The 16854-nt window shown below is 57.5% G+C and overlaps 1 protein-coding gene across 1 annotated transcript in view; it reads left to right on the top strand.

The window, feature by feature from the left end:
- The window catches only part of CELSR1 (cadherin EGF LAG seven-pass G-type receptor 1), a gene marked incomplete at its 5' end in the record, with an annotated part of 146642 nt that overhangs the window by 48468 nt on the left and 81320 nt on the right, over positions 1–16854 (top strand). Inside the window, one exon of the mRNA XM_082666424.1 lies at positions 5780–6418. Coding sequence (XP_082522550.1) covers positions 5780–6418 — 639 coding nt within the window. The remainder of the gene's footprint in view (positions 1–5779; positions 6419–16854) is intronic.

The following is a 16854-nucleotide window of genomic DNA, read 5'->3' as shown; positions in this document are numbered from 1 at the left end:
AAGCCGGCCTCTTTCCATGTGGACCCTCCGAGCCAGGACCGTAGTCCTCTGGACCCTCTGCCCAACGTTGGAGGGGCTCAGGCTCAGTCGGTCTGGGCCTGCCACTTGCTGCCCGAGTGACCTCGGCCGGGCCTGCTGGTCAGCTCCCTTGTGCCTTGGTGTCCTCATCTGTGCAGGACCAACAGAGGTGTCCCTCGCGGGCTGTGACAAGGACTGGAGGGGCGGCACCGTGGAAGGTGTCGGTGCGGAGCCGCTGCGGGCAGTGGTGGGGCACCGTCCGGGTCAGCAAGGTCTACACCATGGACGTTTCCCCCGCGTCCACCCCCCACTGCCCTACGCCAAGGGTCCAGGAGGCGGCAGCGTCACAGGACCTTCCCCTGCCCCCGTGGCCTTGTCTCCACCAACCCACATTCCCATCCGGGGTGGAGTAGCGTCCCCCCAAGTTCACGGCCCCCTGGAACCTCAGCATAGGTGTTATTTGGAGGTTGAATCTGAGCAGATGTGATCGAGCTAAGCATTGACGCCTCCTGGATTCAGGCGGATCCTGATCCAACGACTGGTGACCTTTTTAGAAGGGAATCTGGGCACAGACTCACGTGGGGAGAGGCCACGTGACGATGAGGCAGGGACGGGAGTGAGGCATCTTCCAGCTGGGGATACCAAGGACCGCCAGCAGCCACTGGACGCTGGGACAGAGCCGCGGGACGGATTCTCCCTCCGAACCCCACGTGGAGCCGACCCTGCTGACACTTGATCTTGGACTTCTGGCCTCCAGGCTGTGAGAGGATCAGTTATGTGAGCCTCGGGCTGTGGTGCTGCAGCCCCAGGACTGACACAGCCTCCCACCACCGACTGGCCAGGCCTTGCTGCTTTTTTGCATTTTGTGCTGGGAAGCTGGTTGCACTCCACTGTGTGCCAATGTCCATTCCTCCGTGGACCCTGCCCTCCTCGCTGCCTCCTGGGATCCTCCTGTCTTGCCTCTTGCAAACTCGGCTGTGTCCCCTGCCTCCTTGTGGGCCACCGGCTCCTTGGGCACTGAGACCCCCAGGGCTGAGCGGACCACAGGAATGAGATTGTAGACGACGGCTGTCCTCTGACCAGAGCTGGACGCGTGGACTGGCCCCACCCTCCGTGAAGACCTGCGAAGCGCCCCTCACCTGCACCGTCGGGGGTTTTGCGGGAAGCACCTGCCGGTGGGCACCCCACAGCCCCGCTCTGCCATCTGTTCTGCCTCTTTACCGCGGTGACTTAGGGACAATGAAGTGACTCACCGTTCCTAGGGAAAGCCGTGGAAACTGCTGGCCCGGTTTGGAGGCGTTGGTTCCGGCGCTGTTGTTTCCAGCCACGGACGAAGTGCATACAGCAGAGGCTGCGGGGAGCCCTGGGTGAGCTCCGTGTTTTCCAAAATGAAAACAGCCTTTTCTAAGTGATAAACCTAATGGGTGCTCGGGCAGGAAAATAAAACGATACAAGAAAGTTTAGGGGAAGAAGCGAAAATGACCTAAATGTCAGCAACATTCCCGACCAGTACTTCTCCAAGCCGTCAGGGTCCATCAGAAACAAGGAAAGTCTGAGAAAGTCCGTCACAGCCGGAGGAGCAAGGAGACAGGACGACTCATGTCATGTGGGGTCCTGGGACAGAGAAAGGACAGTAGGTAAAACCAAGGAAGTATGAGTGGCCTATGGACCTCAGTTAATAATGTGTCCGTATCGCTTCATTCATTCTAACAAATACCCCACGCTGACGTCACAATAGTATTAATGGCAGGGGAACCTGGGTGCTGGGTAGACGGGACCGCTCTGCACTGTCTTCGCAATTTTTCTGTTAATCTAGAACTGCTCCAAAATAAAAAGTTTATTGAAAAGCAAAGTCAGCGACCCAGATAGAATCACTGTCAGCCCTGAAGTTTCTGCTGTCCCTGCCGACGGCTCTCTGGATTTGTGTGCAAACATATTTTTTTGTTCCGTGTGAAAAGTGACTGACCTTTCCCTTTTAACATCGCGTTGTCTGGATCTGCCCTGACACCAGCGGAGGCGAGTGTCACCTAGCGGGTTTCTCTGAGCCGAGCTACAGGGTGAGAACAGCCGTCCTTTATTTCAGCGGCTCCCTGTTGATGGGCAGTCGCGTTTGTGCTCGTGGCGACTTAGAAATCCAACCCAGATGAGTTAAGCACAGAGCGTGTTCATTGTCTCCAGGACCTGGTAGTCCAGGACGGTCCGTGGTCTTGAAAGAAATTAACAGTAAAATTAGCAGTAAGGTGCGTATTTTATTTTGCAGCACGTTGGACGTGAGTTAATATTTAATGCTATTTTCTGGTCATTACGTGGTTCCTTGTTCCTGGGCATTCCTCCATGCCGTGCCTTCCTGGGCTCCCTGCCCATCCCTGGGGAGGGAGTGGGCAGAAGAGCCTGGAGCATGCCCAGATGGCCTGAACTTGGAGCTTAAAATCAGCATGACCCTCGAATCTTGGACCAGAACAAATTTGTGTGTGGTTTAAGATTAAAAGGTTGTTTCTTAACAGCTGCCACCAGGAAACAAACAATATCCTATATTATTGTAATGGGCCTTCGCAAAAAAAAAAAGAAAAGAAACACCCACAGAAAAATAGCTTAGATGGAAAAATGGAGGCTCTGATGCTGTTTGTGTCAGTGTCAGTCTTGGGGTTAAAGAGATGCCACTGGAAGAGGGACTCTCCCCTCCCTCCCTCCCTTCCCTGAATGTTTATCCAGGAGCTTCTGAGTGCCAGGGACTGTTCTAGAAGTGACGGGCACAGCAGGAAAAAGACCTACAAGTTCTTGGTCCTCATGGGTTCACTGCGGGGAGAGAGACAGATATGAACAAATAAGCAGCTTGCGGCCGCTCCTGTGAGGGAGTTAAAGTGAGGATGTGGCAGAGCATGGGGTATGTGGAGGGCCCCTCTGATGAGGGACATGCAGCTGAGACCCGGGTGGCCCTGGGAGCAGCCACTGGCGACAAGGAGGGCGGTGTTCCAGGAGGAAGATGAAGTGTGCAAAGGCCCTGAGGCAGCGAGGTGTCTCTAAGACAAGGGAGGGTGACGGGGACGGACCACATAGGACCATAAGATAGGGTAGGCAGTATGGGTTTTATCCTGGGTGCCTTTGGGGGCCCCAAGGGAGTGATGTGACGTTTTAGGGGGAGTGCTGTGGCCACAGTGTTTTAGGACGTTTCAGGACATTCCAATGTTTTAGGACGACTGCTGTGGCCGCAGTGTGATAAATGTGCCCTGTTGCCTGGGTGCAGCTGGCGTGTGGGGGAGGGAAGGAGGGTGGTGCTATCTCTGAGGCTTCGTGCCGTATGGGCTGTGCCACCTTTTGCCGTAATTTCTCTTCCTCGTTACTTATTCCAGCCACTGGCCCTTTGTTTTGTTTGGTTTTGAATTTTATTTTATTTATTTTTTTATACAGCAGGTTCTTATTAGTTATTATTATATACATATTAGTGTATATATGTCAATCCCAATCTCCCACTTCATCCCACCCCCCCACCCCTGCTTTCCCCGCTTGGTGTCCATACGTTTGTTCTCTGCGTCTGTGTCTCTATTTCTGCCCTGCAAACCGGTTCATCTGTACCATTTTTCTAGATTCCACATATATGCGTTAATATATGATACTTGTTTTTCTCTTTCTGACTTCACTCTGTATGACAGTCTCTAGGTCCATCCACGTCTCTCCAGTTCCCAATTTCATTCCCTTTTACGGCTGAGTAACGGTCCTTTGTATGCGAGCAGCAGATACGGTCTCAGCATCCGCCTTCTGCTCTGCGGGAGCTGCACACAGAGCTGAGCCCACACCTCGCCGGCCTCTGGGTTTTACACCAGCCTTTGGGGCGCCCTCCCCACAACGAGGTCATACAAATATTATTTCCTCTTTCAGATTTGGTCCTTCCAGGGAATTCCCTGGTGGTCCAGTGGTTAGGACTCCATACTTGCACTGCCGGGGGCCTGGGTTCAATCCCTGGTCGGGGAACTAAGATCCTGCGAGCCGTGCAGCCAAAAAAAAGAAAAAAAAAAAGAAAAAAAAGAAAAAAAAAATATGGCTTTGCCAGGTTATCGTGAGGACCAGATGGAACAGTAATGCTCGGTGCCTGACCTGCTAGGCGATGGTCGTAATTACTGGGGGGAAGCCAGGGCCCCCCTCCACCAAGCGTGCGTTCGTGGGTGTGAAACTTGACTTCCCAGGGTCTCAGTTTTTTTTTTTTTTTTTTTTTTTTTTGCGGATTGTGGGCCTCTCACTGCTGTGGCCTCTCCCGTTGTGGAGCACAGGCTCTGGACGCGTAGGCTCAGCGGCCATGGCTCACAGGCCCAGCCGCTCCGCGGCACGTGAGATCTTCCCGGATCGGGGCACGAACCCGTGTCCCCTGCATCGGCAGGCGGACTCTCAACCACTGCGCCACCAGGGAAGCCCCCCAGGGTCTCAGTTTTTGTCACCTCTCAAATGGGGTGATGCTGGTTCTCAGAATCCCTCGGAATCTCAGGTTTGCCCCTGAATGTGCTGTGACTTGAGGAGCAGTTATGTTTCTCCATTGTCTGGACAAGTTTTGTGGCGCGCGGCGTCCCCCGCCAAAAGTGGCTTATGGCTCCTGCGTCTGAGGCAAACAGTCCCAGGCGCAGAAGCTTCTGTGCTCTGCTCCCCGTTGTTCTGAGGGCTCCCTGCAAGCTTGTGCCTTGGTGGGGACTGTGCTGGGTCCAGAGTGACAAGATGGCCTCCAAGTGGTGTCACCTGAATGCATCCTCTCAGTGGTCCTAAGACTTTCCTCCAGCTTCCCGGAAGTAAGCTGGAAATAAGCCTGCCTTTCGGGCTACAGCTTCGAGAGGGGTGGGACCCGCCGGGGGCTCACGGGCTTGCCCAGACGCCTCATGGAAACTGGGGTGGGTGTGCTCGTGGGGGGATCCATCAGGGCTGCAGGGACACGGATCTGAGCTGAGCCAGAAGGATGTGAACTTTGCCAGGTTTTTCTCGGGTCCCAGAGCACATTTGGGGGGCCGGGCACTGGGAGGCAGGTGAAGGTCCTCTGGGCAGCATGGCTGCATCTATCAGGGCTGCCCTGGAGGTGATGCTGCTGCCCTGTGGCCATCGTGAGCAGAGCTCCTGTGGCGGCCCCTGGACAGCTCCTCTGGTTCTGGGCTCGGAACCTATGGTGTGCTCAACCTGGTAACCCAATACTCCACCCTTTCCAGTCCCCACGTCCTACGTGGCTCGTTCCGTGAGCGGTTCACCTGTGCTGGCTGAGATGCAGCATCCTCTCGTGTGTCTCTCTGAGGCAGCACGTGCTGTCCTGTCCTGTGTGCTGGGCGCCTGGAGATAAGTCGGTCACAGCTAAGAGCGGAGAAGCCGCCAGCATTGCACAAGACAAGGCCGTACCTGGGCTGGACCGTGCTGGACACTGTGGGGTCTGAACTGGGCTGGGGGATGGGCAGGGTCACCTAGTGGCTGGAACAGGTGCAGAGGAGGTAAAGCAGGGGCTCTGCGTCCCCACGTGTCTGGAGCAAAGCGTGTGAGGCTGGGGGGCTGGATCGTGGTGGTTGTTGAGATGCCCTGATGAGCAGTTGGGGGGTTTCCATTGGGGGCTTCTGAGCTTGACGGGCGTGATGGGAGCCGAGTGTGGAAGGAGGGGAAGGGGGTCTGGGACGTGGGGTGAAGGTGGTGGTCATGGGTGGGGCGGGGCAGGGCGCGGGGCTCGGGGGTGTTGTTCCCGGTCGGGCCGGGGTGGGGACCGGGCAGGCAGGCCCCCCGAGTGACGCCCCCTTGTGTCTCGCAGACGGCATCCACAGTGTGGCGGCGCTCTGCACCCTGCGGGTCACCGTCATCACGGACGACATGCTGACCAACAGCATCACCGTGCGCCTGGAGAACATGTCGCAGGAGAAGTTCCTGTCCCCACTGCTGGCCCGCTTCGTGGAAGGGGTGGCCACGGTGCTGTCCACCACCAAGGACGCCGTCTTCGTCTTCAACATTCAGAACGACACGGACGTCAGCTCCAACATCCTGAACGTGACCTTCTCGGCCTTGCTCCCCGGAGGCGTCCGGGACAAGTTTTTCCCATCGGAGGACCTACAGGAGCAGATCTACCTGAACCGGACGCTGCTGACGGCCGTGTCCACCCAGCGCGTCCTGCCCTTCGACGACAACATCTGTCTGCGAGAACCGTGCGAGAACTACATGAAGTGCGTGTCGGTGCTCAAGTTCGACAGCTCGGCCCCCTTCATCAGCTCCCCGACCGTGCTCTTCCGGCCCATCCATCCCGTCAACGGGCTGCGCTGCCGCTGCCCGCCCGGCTTCACCGGCGACTATTGCGAGACCGAGATTGACCTGTGCTACTCCAGCCCCTGCGGTGCCCACGGCCGGTGTCGCAGCCGGGAGGGCGGCTACACCTGCGAGTGTCAGGAGGACTTCACAGGTACGTGTCACCCTTCGCGGGTCCCGGGGTGGCACAGGCGGTGGGGCGGCCCCGGGTCACCTCTGCTTCACACGAGGCCCCCAGTCCACAGGTCGGAGGGTGTCAGGTGGTTTCCTCTGTCCACTTCCCTCGGGGGCAGGGTCAAAGGATGGACCATGGGCCTGGGCGTTGGCGCCACTTGCTGAGCACAGCCTCGAGGTCTCTACTGATCCCGTGCCACTTAAGCCACTCTCTTTATAAGGACAGTAGGAGGAGGATGATAGTGCCAGAGCCACCTAAAACATCTGCATGTATGTAATGACGTGCTTGTTATAAGTGGCTTCAAATTTAAAGCAGTTCATTACGGACTTTGAGTTTAATTGGTTACTGGAAAACAGTGTGATAACTGGGATAGAAATTGTGAGCCGCTGATCACTTGGGTCTGGAAAGACTGTTGGTTTTTTCATGCCTCATTGTCACTGTAGAAATTTCTCATCTTCTCTGCCTTGAAGATACACTTACCTCGAAACGTCCTGATTTGTCACAAAGATGAATTGCTCTGAAGGCAGCCAACGGTTGTTTTTAAAAATAAAAAACCCACCGAGAGCAGTGCAGAAACATATGCTCTTGCTTTGATCTTCGATGGCCTGTTACATAGCAGGACGGCCCACTTGACAAACAAGTATACTGTGGCAGAGGGTGGCCATCTGTCTTTTTGGAAAGTTCTCTGAGGTTGGGTGGGACCTGTTTCGTCCCGGAGGTGGTTTTGAGAGTCTTCCGCGGACTGTGTCCTCGGTTGACGTGTTTGGTGTAAACACTGGAGAAATGGTTTCCGTGCGTGTGGGACGCAGCGCAACTGATGGAGCCTAGGACGGGGCTTACAGGATTAACAGGTATTCATCGGGCAGGAAGGGAGCAAGCCTGGGGTGGGAGCACAGATAGAGGAAGGCGGCCATGTGGTGCTTTGCATCTGAAGGGAGGAGCCCCAGCCAGAAGGGGGGGTGTCGGGCAGCCTGGGGAGATGGGTGTGCGCCCCGGCTTGCCGCGTCTGAGCACCAGCCTGGTTATAATCCGCTGGCACCGCTGCGGCGAGAAAGGCTCGATCGCCTGCCTGTGTCTCTCCTCCCCTCGCCCGTCTGTGTCTGTCTGCCTGTCCATCCGTCCCGTCCAGCTCTGGAGATCTCTTCCCCGCGGTCTCTCAAGTGTTAACCCTAAATTACTGGCTACGCTGGAGCTTGGTGCTGAGCCGGGAAGGAAGGCAAAGGCGACTCCAGCCCCCAAGCCCACGCCTGAGTTATCAGGGGGCTCTGGGTGTGCCGAGGAGCCATGCCACGCAGGTGGGGGTCCTCTCCCTCCTCCCCTTCCCTCTCCACGGCGTTGAGGTGGCACCTCGGCCTCTTCTGGAGTGCCTGACCAGGTGTGCCAGCCGCAGCACAGTCGGCCTCCCTCACAGCGGAGCAGCGTCCCCCGCGGGGCTGGTGTCCCTGTCCCCCTCCCTGCCACGGGGCCTGGATGGGGGAGAGCTTCTGCGGATGACTCCTGCTTCAAGTGGGGAAGCTGTAGCCCCGGGCCCCAGGACAGAGCCTGGTGCCCTCCGGGGAGTCAGCCAGTGAGCAGTTGTCCACTCGCTCCAGGAGTATTAGTTGAGTGCCTGCTATATGCCCGGCCAGCGCACGCAGCGGACCTACCCCTGCCCAATCGGGTGGGCCCCCCAAGGTGACCGGCCCTCTCCCTGGTGGAGACATGTAGTGGTGGGGACCTGGTGGGGGGCACCCCTAAGCACCCCCAGAATCTGGTGATTTCATCTTGAAGATGGATCTGAAGGGTGGGGTCTACCTCGGTCGAGGACACCAGCTTGTCTCGTGGCTGCAGCAGCAGTCCTGGCTTCCAGGAGTCCCGGATGTGAGCTTGGGGCCGTGTCTGGGCAGGATAAGTAGAGGCCGCTAGGGACCCGTGGACCCTGGATCCCCTCCAAAGAGGCCTCAACCCATTGGGTGGAAAGGACTTCCAGAGTTCTCAAATTTTGTTTTCATCGCCAGAGTCATTTCTAGAGAAATTATGCCTGGGAATGACCCACTGTGTCATCACCACTGAAATGTCTTGATTGGCAGGGGGCTAATTTGAATGTCTTTGGTACTAAATTATCATATGTATTTCCCTCCGAGATAAGACTGATTCAGACTGATTATTTTTCCTCGGTCCCCCTTCCTCTCTTTCTTCCTTTCTTCCTTTGAAGCCCTGCTCTCTTGGTTCAGGTAATTGAACCCATTTATTCGCGGTGAAAGCCGTGCTGTCGTCGCCAGGCTTTTATTACTTGCTCCCTGGTAAGCCGAGCTCGGGCCTGGCGGGCGGGAAGCTGGAAGGGGCCCAAGGCCTCCGGAGGACCCTGGCTTCCTGTGTTGCCAGACGGGAGACGAGCTGGGTGAAGGAAGGTATCAGTTAATTTCAGGAAAAGCTCATGAATTTGATGCTGGAAAAATACCCCGACAGCTCCCCTGTGTTTCTTCAGTCCACTCTGGCCTCAGGGAAGCTCTGAGGCCCCAGGGAACATGACCCCCCCTGTCCTTGCAGGGAGAAGGCATCTCCCCTTCTCACGGCTCTGCGTGGGGGCCTGGCGGGGGTCTGCAGGGGACCCCACTCGGAAGGGAACGGGGACAGAAGGACTGGAGGCATCGCGGCGCAGCTCAGCGACTGTCCTGTGTGACAAGCACGTGCGCCGGCTTCCTTGGTCCCGGCTCCTCTGTCTTCCGGCCTGTGAACAGCATAGCTTTGGTTTTGGCTTTGCTTTTGGTTAAGCTCCCCAAGGACGTAGCCCGTTCCTCCCATCTCCCCACCCCCGCACCTGCCGTCCCTCTGTCCTTACCTACCTCAGGACCCAGCTCAGCGCTGTCCCTGCTGTCGGAAGGTTCTGGAAGTTTTCCCAACTTCCTTGGACAGTGACTGTCGATCTTGGAAACTTTCTCAGTGCCTTGTTCACGCGTTGGTTGCTCTGCTCTCATTTTGGGTGTGATCCACTTATTTCCAGGACCCTCAGGACAGCAGCGACCTGCAAATAGTACTTATTGGGCACTTAACGTGCTGTACTGTTCCAGATGATGCTACACTGTTACCCCAGTCCTCCTGGCACTGTACGTCCCCATTTTATAAATGGAGAGACTGTGGTACGGGACCTTAAAGTTTCTAGCCCAGAGGTTCTCAGCGGGGGTGATTCTGCCCCCGGGGGACACATGACAGTATCCAAAGGGTTTTTGGTTGTCTCAGCTGGGGGTGGGGTGCTTGTGCCCCCCACGGAGAATGGTCCTCGTGTCTGTGGTGGAGGGAGGAGCCCTGCTCTAGACCCGGGCGGGGGTGAGTCAGGATTCGAACCCGGCGCTCTGGCCTCTGAGCTCAGGCTTGTCCGCCCCGTGGATTCCTCGAGAGCGGAATGGCCTGGTTTGCCTGTTTACTGGGTCCTTTCTCTTGCTTCCTTGACTCCACAGCGTCTATTAAAAAGCGCCTTCTGCGTGCAGGGTTCCGAATGAAGTGTGATGGGTGAGAAGGAGAGCCGTCGCTGAGCAGTGGCCCCAGGGAGAGGGTTTCACTCGCCGTCACCCTGTTACCCGAGGGGGTGGCAGGAAACTCTTCCCGCCCAGGAGGGCCCTGGACTGAACCCATCCGGGGCAAGCCTCAGGCTGTGATTCTGCGTCCGGGTCCTGTGGCCTCTTGAGGCGTCGTCTCCCTAATTAAAGGGTCTAATCACTCCTCGCTGACGTGGCGGAGAGCACGTGTCCACCCAGGCTCTGCTCCAGGCCCTTTCCCCGTGCCTGTCACAACCCCATGAGGCAGGGACAGTGGCCACCCATTTCAGGGATACCAAGATGCAGAGCCGGGTGGGGGGCCCCGGGGATGTCCTTCCAGAGCCTCAGGGGCCGGCCCCGCCCCCCCCCACTGCCCCTTGCTCGCCTTCCAGAAACAAGCCCGGCTCCTCTCCCCGGGGCCCTGCCCCTCGAGTGCGCTTTCCCTTGTCTTCCCGAACGTCACCTCCGTGTCCCCGTTCCCCTGTCCAGCCCTCGCCCACGGCAGAGGTCGGCGGCTCGAGTCCACATCTGCTTGGTGCTGTCTGCTCCCTCCCCGCTGCGTCCAGCATCTTTGTCCGTCAGGTAGGCACGTGATAAATACCGACGCGGGACGACGGGGTCAGGGGTTAACTGGGCCATTCCTCCTCGCAGGCCTCAGAAGACGTCCTGGAGTTCTGGGATTCTGTGCTGTGCTCAGAGCAGAGCCTCTGCCGCTCCCGTGGCTGAGCTGGAGGGGATGGGGCTCCCCCTTCCGTCTGCTGTGTCCCTTCCTGTCCTGCTGGTGGGTGTGCCCACCAAGCTCCACTCGGGTCACTGCCCAGCCGTGTGCCCACGTGGCCCCGGCCCACGGCTGCCTTGGAATCCCTTCCCCTTCCTCACACACATCCTCCCAGGATGAGAGCAGCGGGCAGTGATTTATGTCACAGCCGCGTGGGCCCAGGGGTGCATTCCTGAGAAGGCGGCAGCTTTGATGTCACCGGGGAAGGAGGGCTTTCAGGGACCTCTCGGTCATCTGCGTGTCGGGGGGGGGACAGAGGGGAGGGTCCCGTTTATTCCTGAGCCTCTGTGTTTAGACCCCAGGCCGCTTGTCTGGGTTCAGAGGGTGTTTCGGCAAATACCAGCCAACAGTTCTGCCTCTGTGCATGAAACACACGGCTGTCCCTGGGCTTCGGACATCCAGGCTGCTGGACCCTGTGTCGTCAAGTTTGTGCCCCAGCTGGATTTAGCCTGGTTTTGGGATCAGAGGGTCAGGGGCCACTTAGGAGAGTCTCAGTGACGCTGGGTTTGAGCTTGGTGCTAACAACCCCAGGATGGGGTGTCCCAGTTGTCCTGTGAGGGGGGCTTCTGGGACCCTGACTGTTCCCTGGGGTGACCTCAGCAGGGCTGGGGGCCCTGACTGTCCCCAGGGCCAGGATATTTTGTGTAGGTTCAAGGCCAAGAGAAACTTTTTATTTTATTTTATTTCGCTGTATGCGGGCCTCTCACTGTTGTGGCCTCTCCCGTTGCGGAGCACAGGCTCTGGACGCGCAGGCTCAGCGGCCATGGCTCACGGGCCCAGGCGCTCCGCGGCATGTGGGATCCTCCCAGACCAGGGCACGAACTCGCGTCCCCTGCACTGCGCCACCAGGGAAGCCCCAAGAGAAACTTGTTATGTAAAAATCGAATCATCTTTTCTGCTCATGGGGAAAAATTTAAATCAATTCTTCTCTGATTCTTACTCCAGCTCTGAGTTTTATCTTGAATTCTCTCATCAGAGTAATAGTGTCTCCATCGTCCTGGGGTACACTGACCCTGCACCCCCGTATCAGACTAAAAATGCTTCGTGCGTCTGAGCCGTGCTGTCCTCCTGTGGGGTGACATTCCCATAACACAAGAGAAATGAGTTTGCTGCACTTACTGCAATTTACTGGATTAAAGCTCCACTTGGAAGAGTTTGTCGTCAAGTTGAATTTGGTCCTTAAACCGGAGAGTTAATTATCATTCAAAAGGAAAATCGTTACCTGGCCTATAATTAAAATCTCAAATAAAGCAGAAACAGAATCCTTTCTTAGGAAAATGTACTTTTCAAATACTCAGGATTACTCCAGGTTTCTCTCTCTTTAGCACCTCTGCCGTCTTTGACACTGGGCTCTTTCTACCGGTTCCAGGTTGGGGATATCCAGCGTTTCTCTAGTACATTATTGTAAAGCTAGGGCATTATTGCACTTCAGGAAGACTTTGTTTTCCATTAAAATCATATACAGGGAGATTGCGGTGGGGATAAATTTAGCCAGGGATCTCCTTTCCTCTTCCATGGAATTCTTTCCCCCAAAGCTGGGGTTTTGACAAACAGAATAATTCCCCTCCTTGCGTCTGGCCTGGGTGTCCGTGCACAGCCAAACGGCCACGGGGGACAGGGAGGGGGCTAACGGCTTCTGTTAGCTTCCTGGGGCTACTGTCACAAAGGACCACACACTGGGTGGATTAAAATAACAGAAATTGGACTCCCCTGGTGGCGCAGTGGTTAAGAATCCACCTGCCAATGCAGGGGACACGGGTTCGAGCCCTGGTCTGGGAAGATCCCACATGCCGCGGAGCAACTAAGCCCGTGTGCCACAACTACTGAGCCTGCGCTCTAGAGCCCACAAGCCACAACTACTGAGCCTGTGTGCCACAACTATTGAAGCCCGCGCACCTAGAGCCCGTGCTCCGCAACAAGAGAAGCCACCGCAATGAGAAGCCCGTGCGCTGCGATGAAGAATAGACCCCGCTCACCGCAACTAGAGAAAGCCCGCGCGCAGCAACGAAGGCCCAACGCAGCCAAAAATAAAATAAATTTATTAAGATAAAAAATAACATAAATTTATTCTCTCACAGCTCTGGAGGCCTGAAGTCCAAAATCAAGGTGTCGGCGGGGACGTGCTCCCTGCAGAGGCCCAGGGGAGGGTCCTTCCTGCCTCTTCTTAGCTGCCGGTGGTCCTGGGTGGTCCTCGGCTTGTAGCTGCATGTCTTCAGTCTCTGCCTCTGTCCTCATACGGCACCCCCCGCCCCCGGTGTGTTCTGTCTCTGTGTCCAAATTTCTCTCATTTTAAAAGGACACCAGTCATTGGACTAGGGCCCCCGCTAGTCCAGTATAATCTCATGTTAACCTGATCACATCTGCGAGAACCTATTTCCAAGTGAGATGAATTCACAAGCACCAGGGGTTAGGGATTGAACATGATTTGGCTGCGGGGAACACAGTTCCACAGGCCGCAGGGCTTCTGGGGGTTGGTGGTGATGGCCACTGCTTGCCGACCTGCTTGTCGAGCGTCTGCTGGGACGGAGGACACTCTGACAGGCTCCTGTGGTTCGTTTTCTTTCCAGAGAGCTGAAAACAAGCGTTCCTCGTGTCCACCCAGCCAGCTTCTAGGTGGGTCAGATGAGCTGGGCGCAGGGCGTGGGTTGGTGAGGAACACAGGTATACGCTGAAATGTCTGACCACGGTGAGCAGAGTGGCCTGAGGACAGGCCACGTGCTGTTAGAACCTTCCTGGGTCGTCGTACCCGCTGTCCGAGGGGAGGCGAGGCTCCTTGGCCAGTTCCTGCCAAGAGTCTCCCCCATGCAGGCTGTGAGTATCCGGTGTGTGCGCATGTGGAGAGCAGCTGCTTCTGCAGAAAGAGCCGGAAGGCAGCTCCATGAGAGCAAGGACTGGCCTTGCCTTCTCCCCCCTCAGCTCGTGTCCTGCAGCTGCTGTGACCGAGTCCCACAGACGAGTAGCTTAAGCAGCACAGAGTTATTCTCGCCGAGTTCCTTCTGGAGGCGCCGGGGGAGAATCTCTCCTTTTCCAGCTTCTAGAGGCTGCCTGCATCCCTTGGCTGGCGGCCTTTCCTCACCTCAGGCCAGCCTCTGCCTCTGTCATCACAGCTTCACTGCTGACCCTCGTCCCCCACGAGGACCCTGGCCATTACCCCGGGCCCCCAGGAGTCCAGGGTAACTTCCCTGTCTCAAGTCTCAAGATCCCTACCTGACCCACGCCTGCCAAGTCCCTTCTGTGGTGTGAGGGCACATGGCCTCAGGCCCCAGGGAGTAGGATGTGGATGTCTTCGGGGCTCCGTGTTCTCCCACCGGCGCCCAGCACCCCCTTGACGCTCAGTATTTGTGGAGGGAGGAGTAAGCGAGGCCTTTGCCATCGGCACTGGGGTCCGTCCCCGCTGTTCCTTGGAGGCACCACGTGGACCAAGGGCCACCAGGAGTTACTGGGAGTCCAGTTTGAGCCCTTGACCCGTGAGGGGCCACCCCCGACTTCCCCAGGGAGAGTGGTCTCCGCTCACGCTGTTGCCCGTCGCCCCCTCCTGAGCCCTTTCCCTGATGTGGACAGACAGATGTCTCTTGTCGTGCTCCCAGTGCCTGCAGGGCTGGGGTAACGGGGTGAGACTTCTCTGCTGGGGTCGCCGGGCGCAGCTGGAGGAGGGAGTGGGTGTCAGCCAGGGCAACGCGGCTGTCCTGAGTCCAAGCGGCGAATAAAGAACGCGCGCTCTTCTCTGGGTGTTCATCTGTCCCGGGAGCGTCCTTCCTCCCAGCACCACGCGGGAAGGGGAATTTGAACCATCGGGGGCCGAGCTGCTGTTGTGCAGGGATGATTAAGGTTTTAGTTAGCATTCCGGCTGAGTTTGGACACGTCGCCATTTCAGAGTTGGCACGGTTTCCCTACTAGCTGATAAAGCGCTGGGGACGCCCCTTTCCAGCCTCGCTGCCCACAGCTGCGAGTTTACTTTCCACCGACAGGTTCTTCCCATGGTCAGCAGGGACCCTCAGCCCGGCCTCCAGGCTTCCATCTTCCCTGGGGTGCAGGGCGTCTCCCACCCCACCCACGCAAGCCCACCCTCTCCAGGAGACCTCCCCAGGCCCTCCCGTGCCCCGACCCTCAGAGGGCTGCATGTCATTAGAACTAAATCGTAGTCCTGTGTCTGAGATGCTATCCTGGAGCTGGTTCTTGGGACGTTGCAGGACAGATGCCCTGGCCCCGGGGTTTCTGGGTGACCTCTTCCAAAGCCGGGGCCTCCCTGGATGAGGCAGTTTCCAGGCTGTGCACCGCCCCCCATCCCATGGTCTCTGGAGAGAGGCCTGCAGAGGCCCACAAGGGCACAAGGAGGGCCCTGGACAGCCTCCCCGTCGGGCCCCAGGACAGAGTGAGCCTCTCTCCCACCAGGCCCCTGGGGGATGTTGGCTGGGGCCCAGGCTGCCCCGGGGTGGGACCCTCCACCATTCTGGGACCCCAGATGTCTCCTGAGCTGCCACCAGCTGTATCCTTCTGAGCCCACATCCTTGGCTGGGAAGAACCCTGCCTTTGCTTTCAGGGGGTTCAGGAGCCAAGATGGGGTTCTGGACGCTCAGGCCCTGGGGGTCAGCTCGGTGAACTCTCCCCTGGTCACCAGGTGCACCTTTGCCCCAGGCACCCCACGTGCCAGTGTCCGGCCCCCTGGGGGGCCTCCCCCACTGGCTTTGGCAGCCAAGATTTTGGGGTCCACCTGTGTGTTCATTTGATGCCTCCTGGGTCCTTAGCTGCGGCCCACTGGGCACCACAAAGACCTGGGGGACAGAGGGGGCTTTCTCTTCCACGGCTCCAGCTCTGCTGAGGCTTACGGAGTCGCTGAAAGGTGTTAGGGGCGCTGCTTCCTTAGGGGACTGTCCCCAGGAAGAGATTTCTGCTGAGTCTGTCCGGTTTCCGTGGTGTGTTTGGGATTTGTAGTGGTTTCCTGTGGCTGCCAGAATAGAAGACTGTAGGCTGGGTGGCTTAACACAAGCAGAAATTCATCCTCTCACGGTTCCAGAGGTCAGAATTCTGAAATCAAGGTGTGGGCGGGGCCCCGCTCCCCCCGAAGGCTCTGGGGACACCAGGGGCGGGTCCCTTTGTCTCTTCCAGCCGTGGTGCCCTCGGGCTCCCTGGGCTTGTGTCTCCGTCCTCACATGGTCTGTAAACTGCAGCTGCCCCTCTTTCGTAAGGATTCACGTGATTGCAGAGGGCCCACCCGGCTAATAAGGAGGGTCTCAGTCCAAGATCCTTAATTTAATCACATCTTTTGCCACGTGACATGATTGTCACTCTTTTGCCACATGGGGTGATAGTCACAGGTTCCGGGAATTAGGATGTGGACGTATCTTTTTTTTTTTTTTGTGGTACCCGGGCCTCTCACTGTTGTGGCCTCTCCCGTTGCGGAGCACAGGCTCCGGACGCGCAGGCTCAGCGGCCATGTCTCACGGGCCCAGCCGCTCCGCGGCATGTGGGATCTTCCCGGACCGGGGCACGAACCCGTGTCCCCTGCATCAGCAGGCGGACTCTCAACCACTGCGCCACCAGGGAAGCCCTGGACATATCTTTTAGGAGCCACCGTTTAGCTGACTTCAGGGTTGGTTATTTTCTGTTTCCCCCACCCCTCAAAGGACGTGAGGAGAGGGGTTAGGGAGAGCACCCCCTTTCTGAAAGGAGGGGGTCCCCAAGTATGGCTGCGGGCTGGGCTGGGCTGGGTCGGGCCGGGCCGGGCCGGGCCGTGTACCTGCACCAGGAGTTTGGAAAGCACTGTGATTTTTCAGGTTCGCCGGGTTTCAACCTCTCAGGTGTGTAGGTAACTCTTGACTTACAGCCAGAAGCCGTGGAGAAGCTGGAATCATTATTTTTGGCATTGGAATGCATTTTTAATTTATATTTTAAAAAGATGGGTGTGTCGGGGTTCTGGGAATTTGCTTCAAAGACAGTAGTGAAGTCACCCCGAAGCCCCAGCCTGGGGCAGGCCTGCCATGGTCTGGGCTTCCGGCCTCCCCTCCCCGTGGTGTGGGCAGGTGTCTGGCCTCTGAGGGGCCCATCCTGGCAGCCTCGCCCCGTAGGGGAGGGGGCTCCAGGGCCGGGCCAGGAGGTGAGGCAGTTCAACAACCTTGAAACTC

Source organism: Grampus griseus, assembly GCF_964374135.1.
Source record: "Grampus griseus genome assembly, chromosome: 11".
Taxonomy (NCBI): domain Eukaryota; kingdom Metazoa; phylum Chordata; class Mammalia; order Artiodactyla; family Delphinidae; genus Grampus; species Grampus griseus.
Note: the sequence above shows the minus strand (reverse complement) of the source record. Positions and strands in the feature narration are given on the sequence as shown.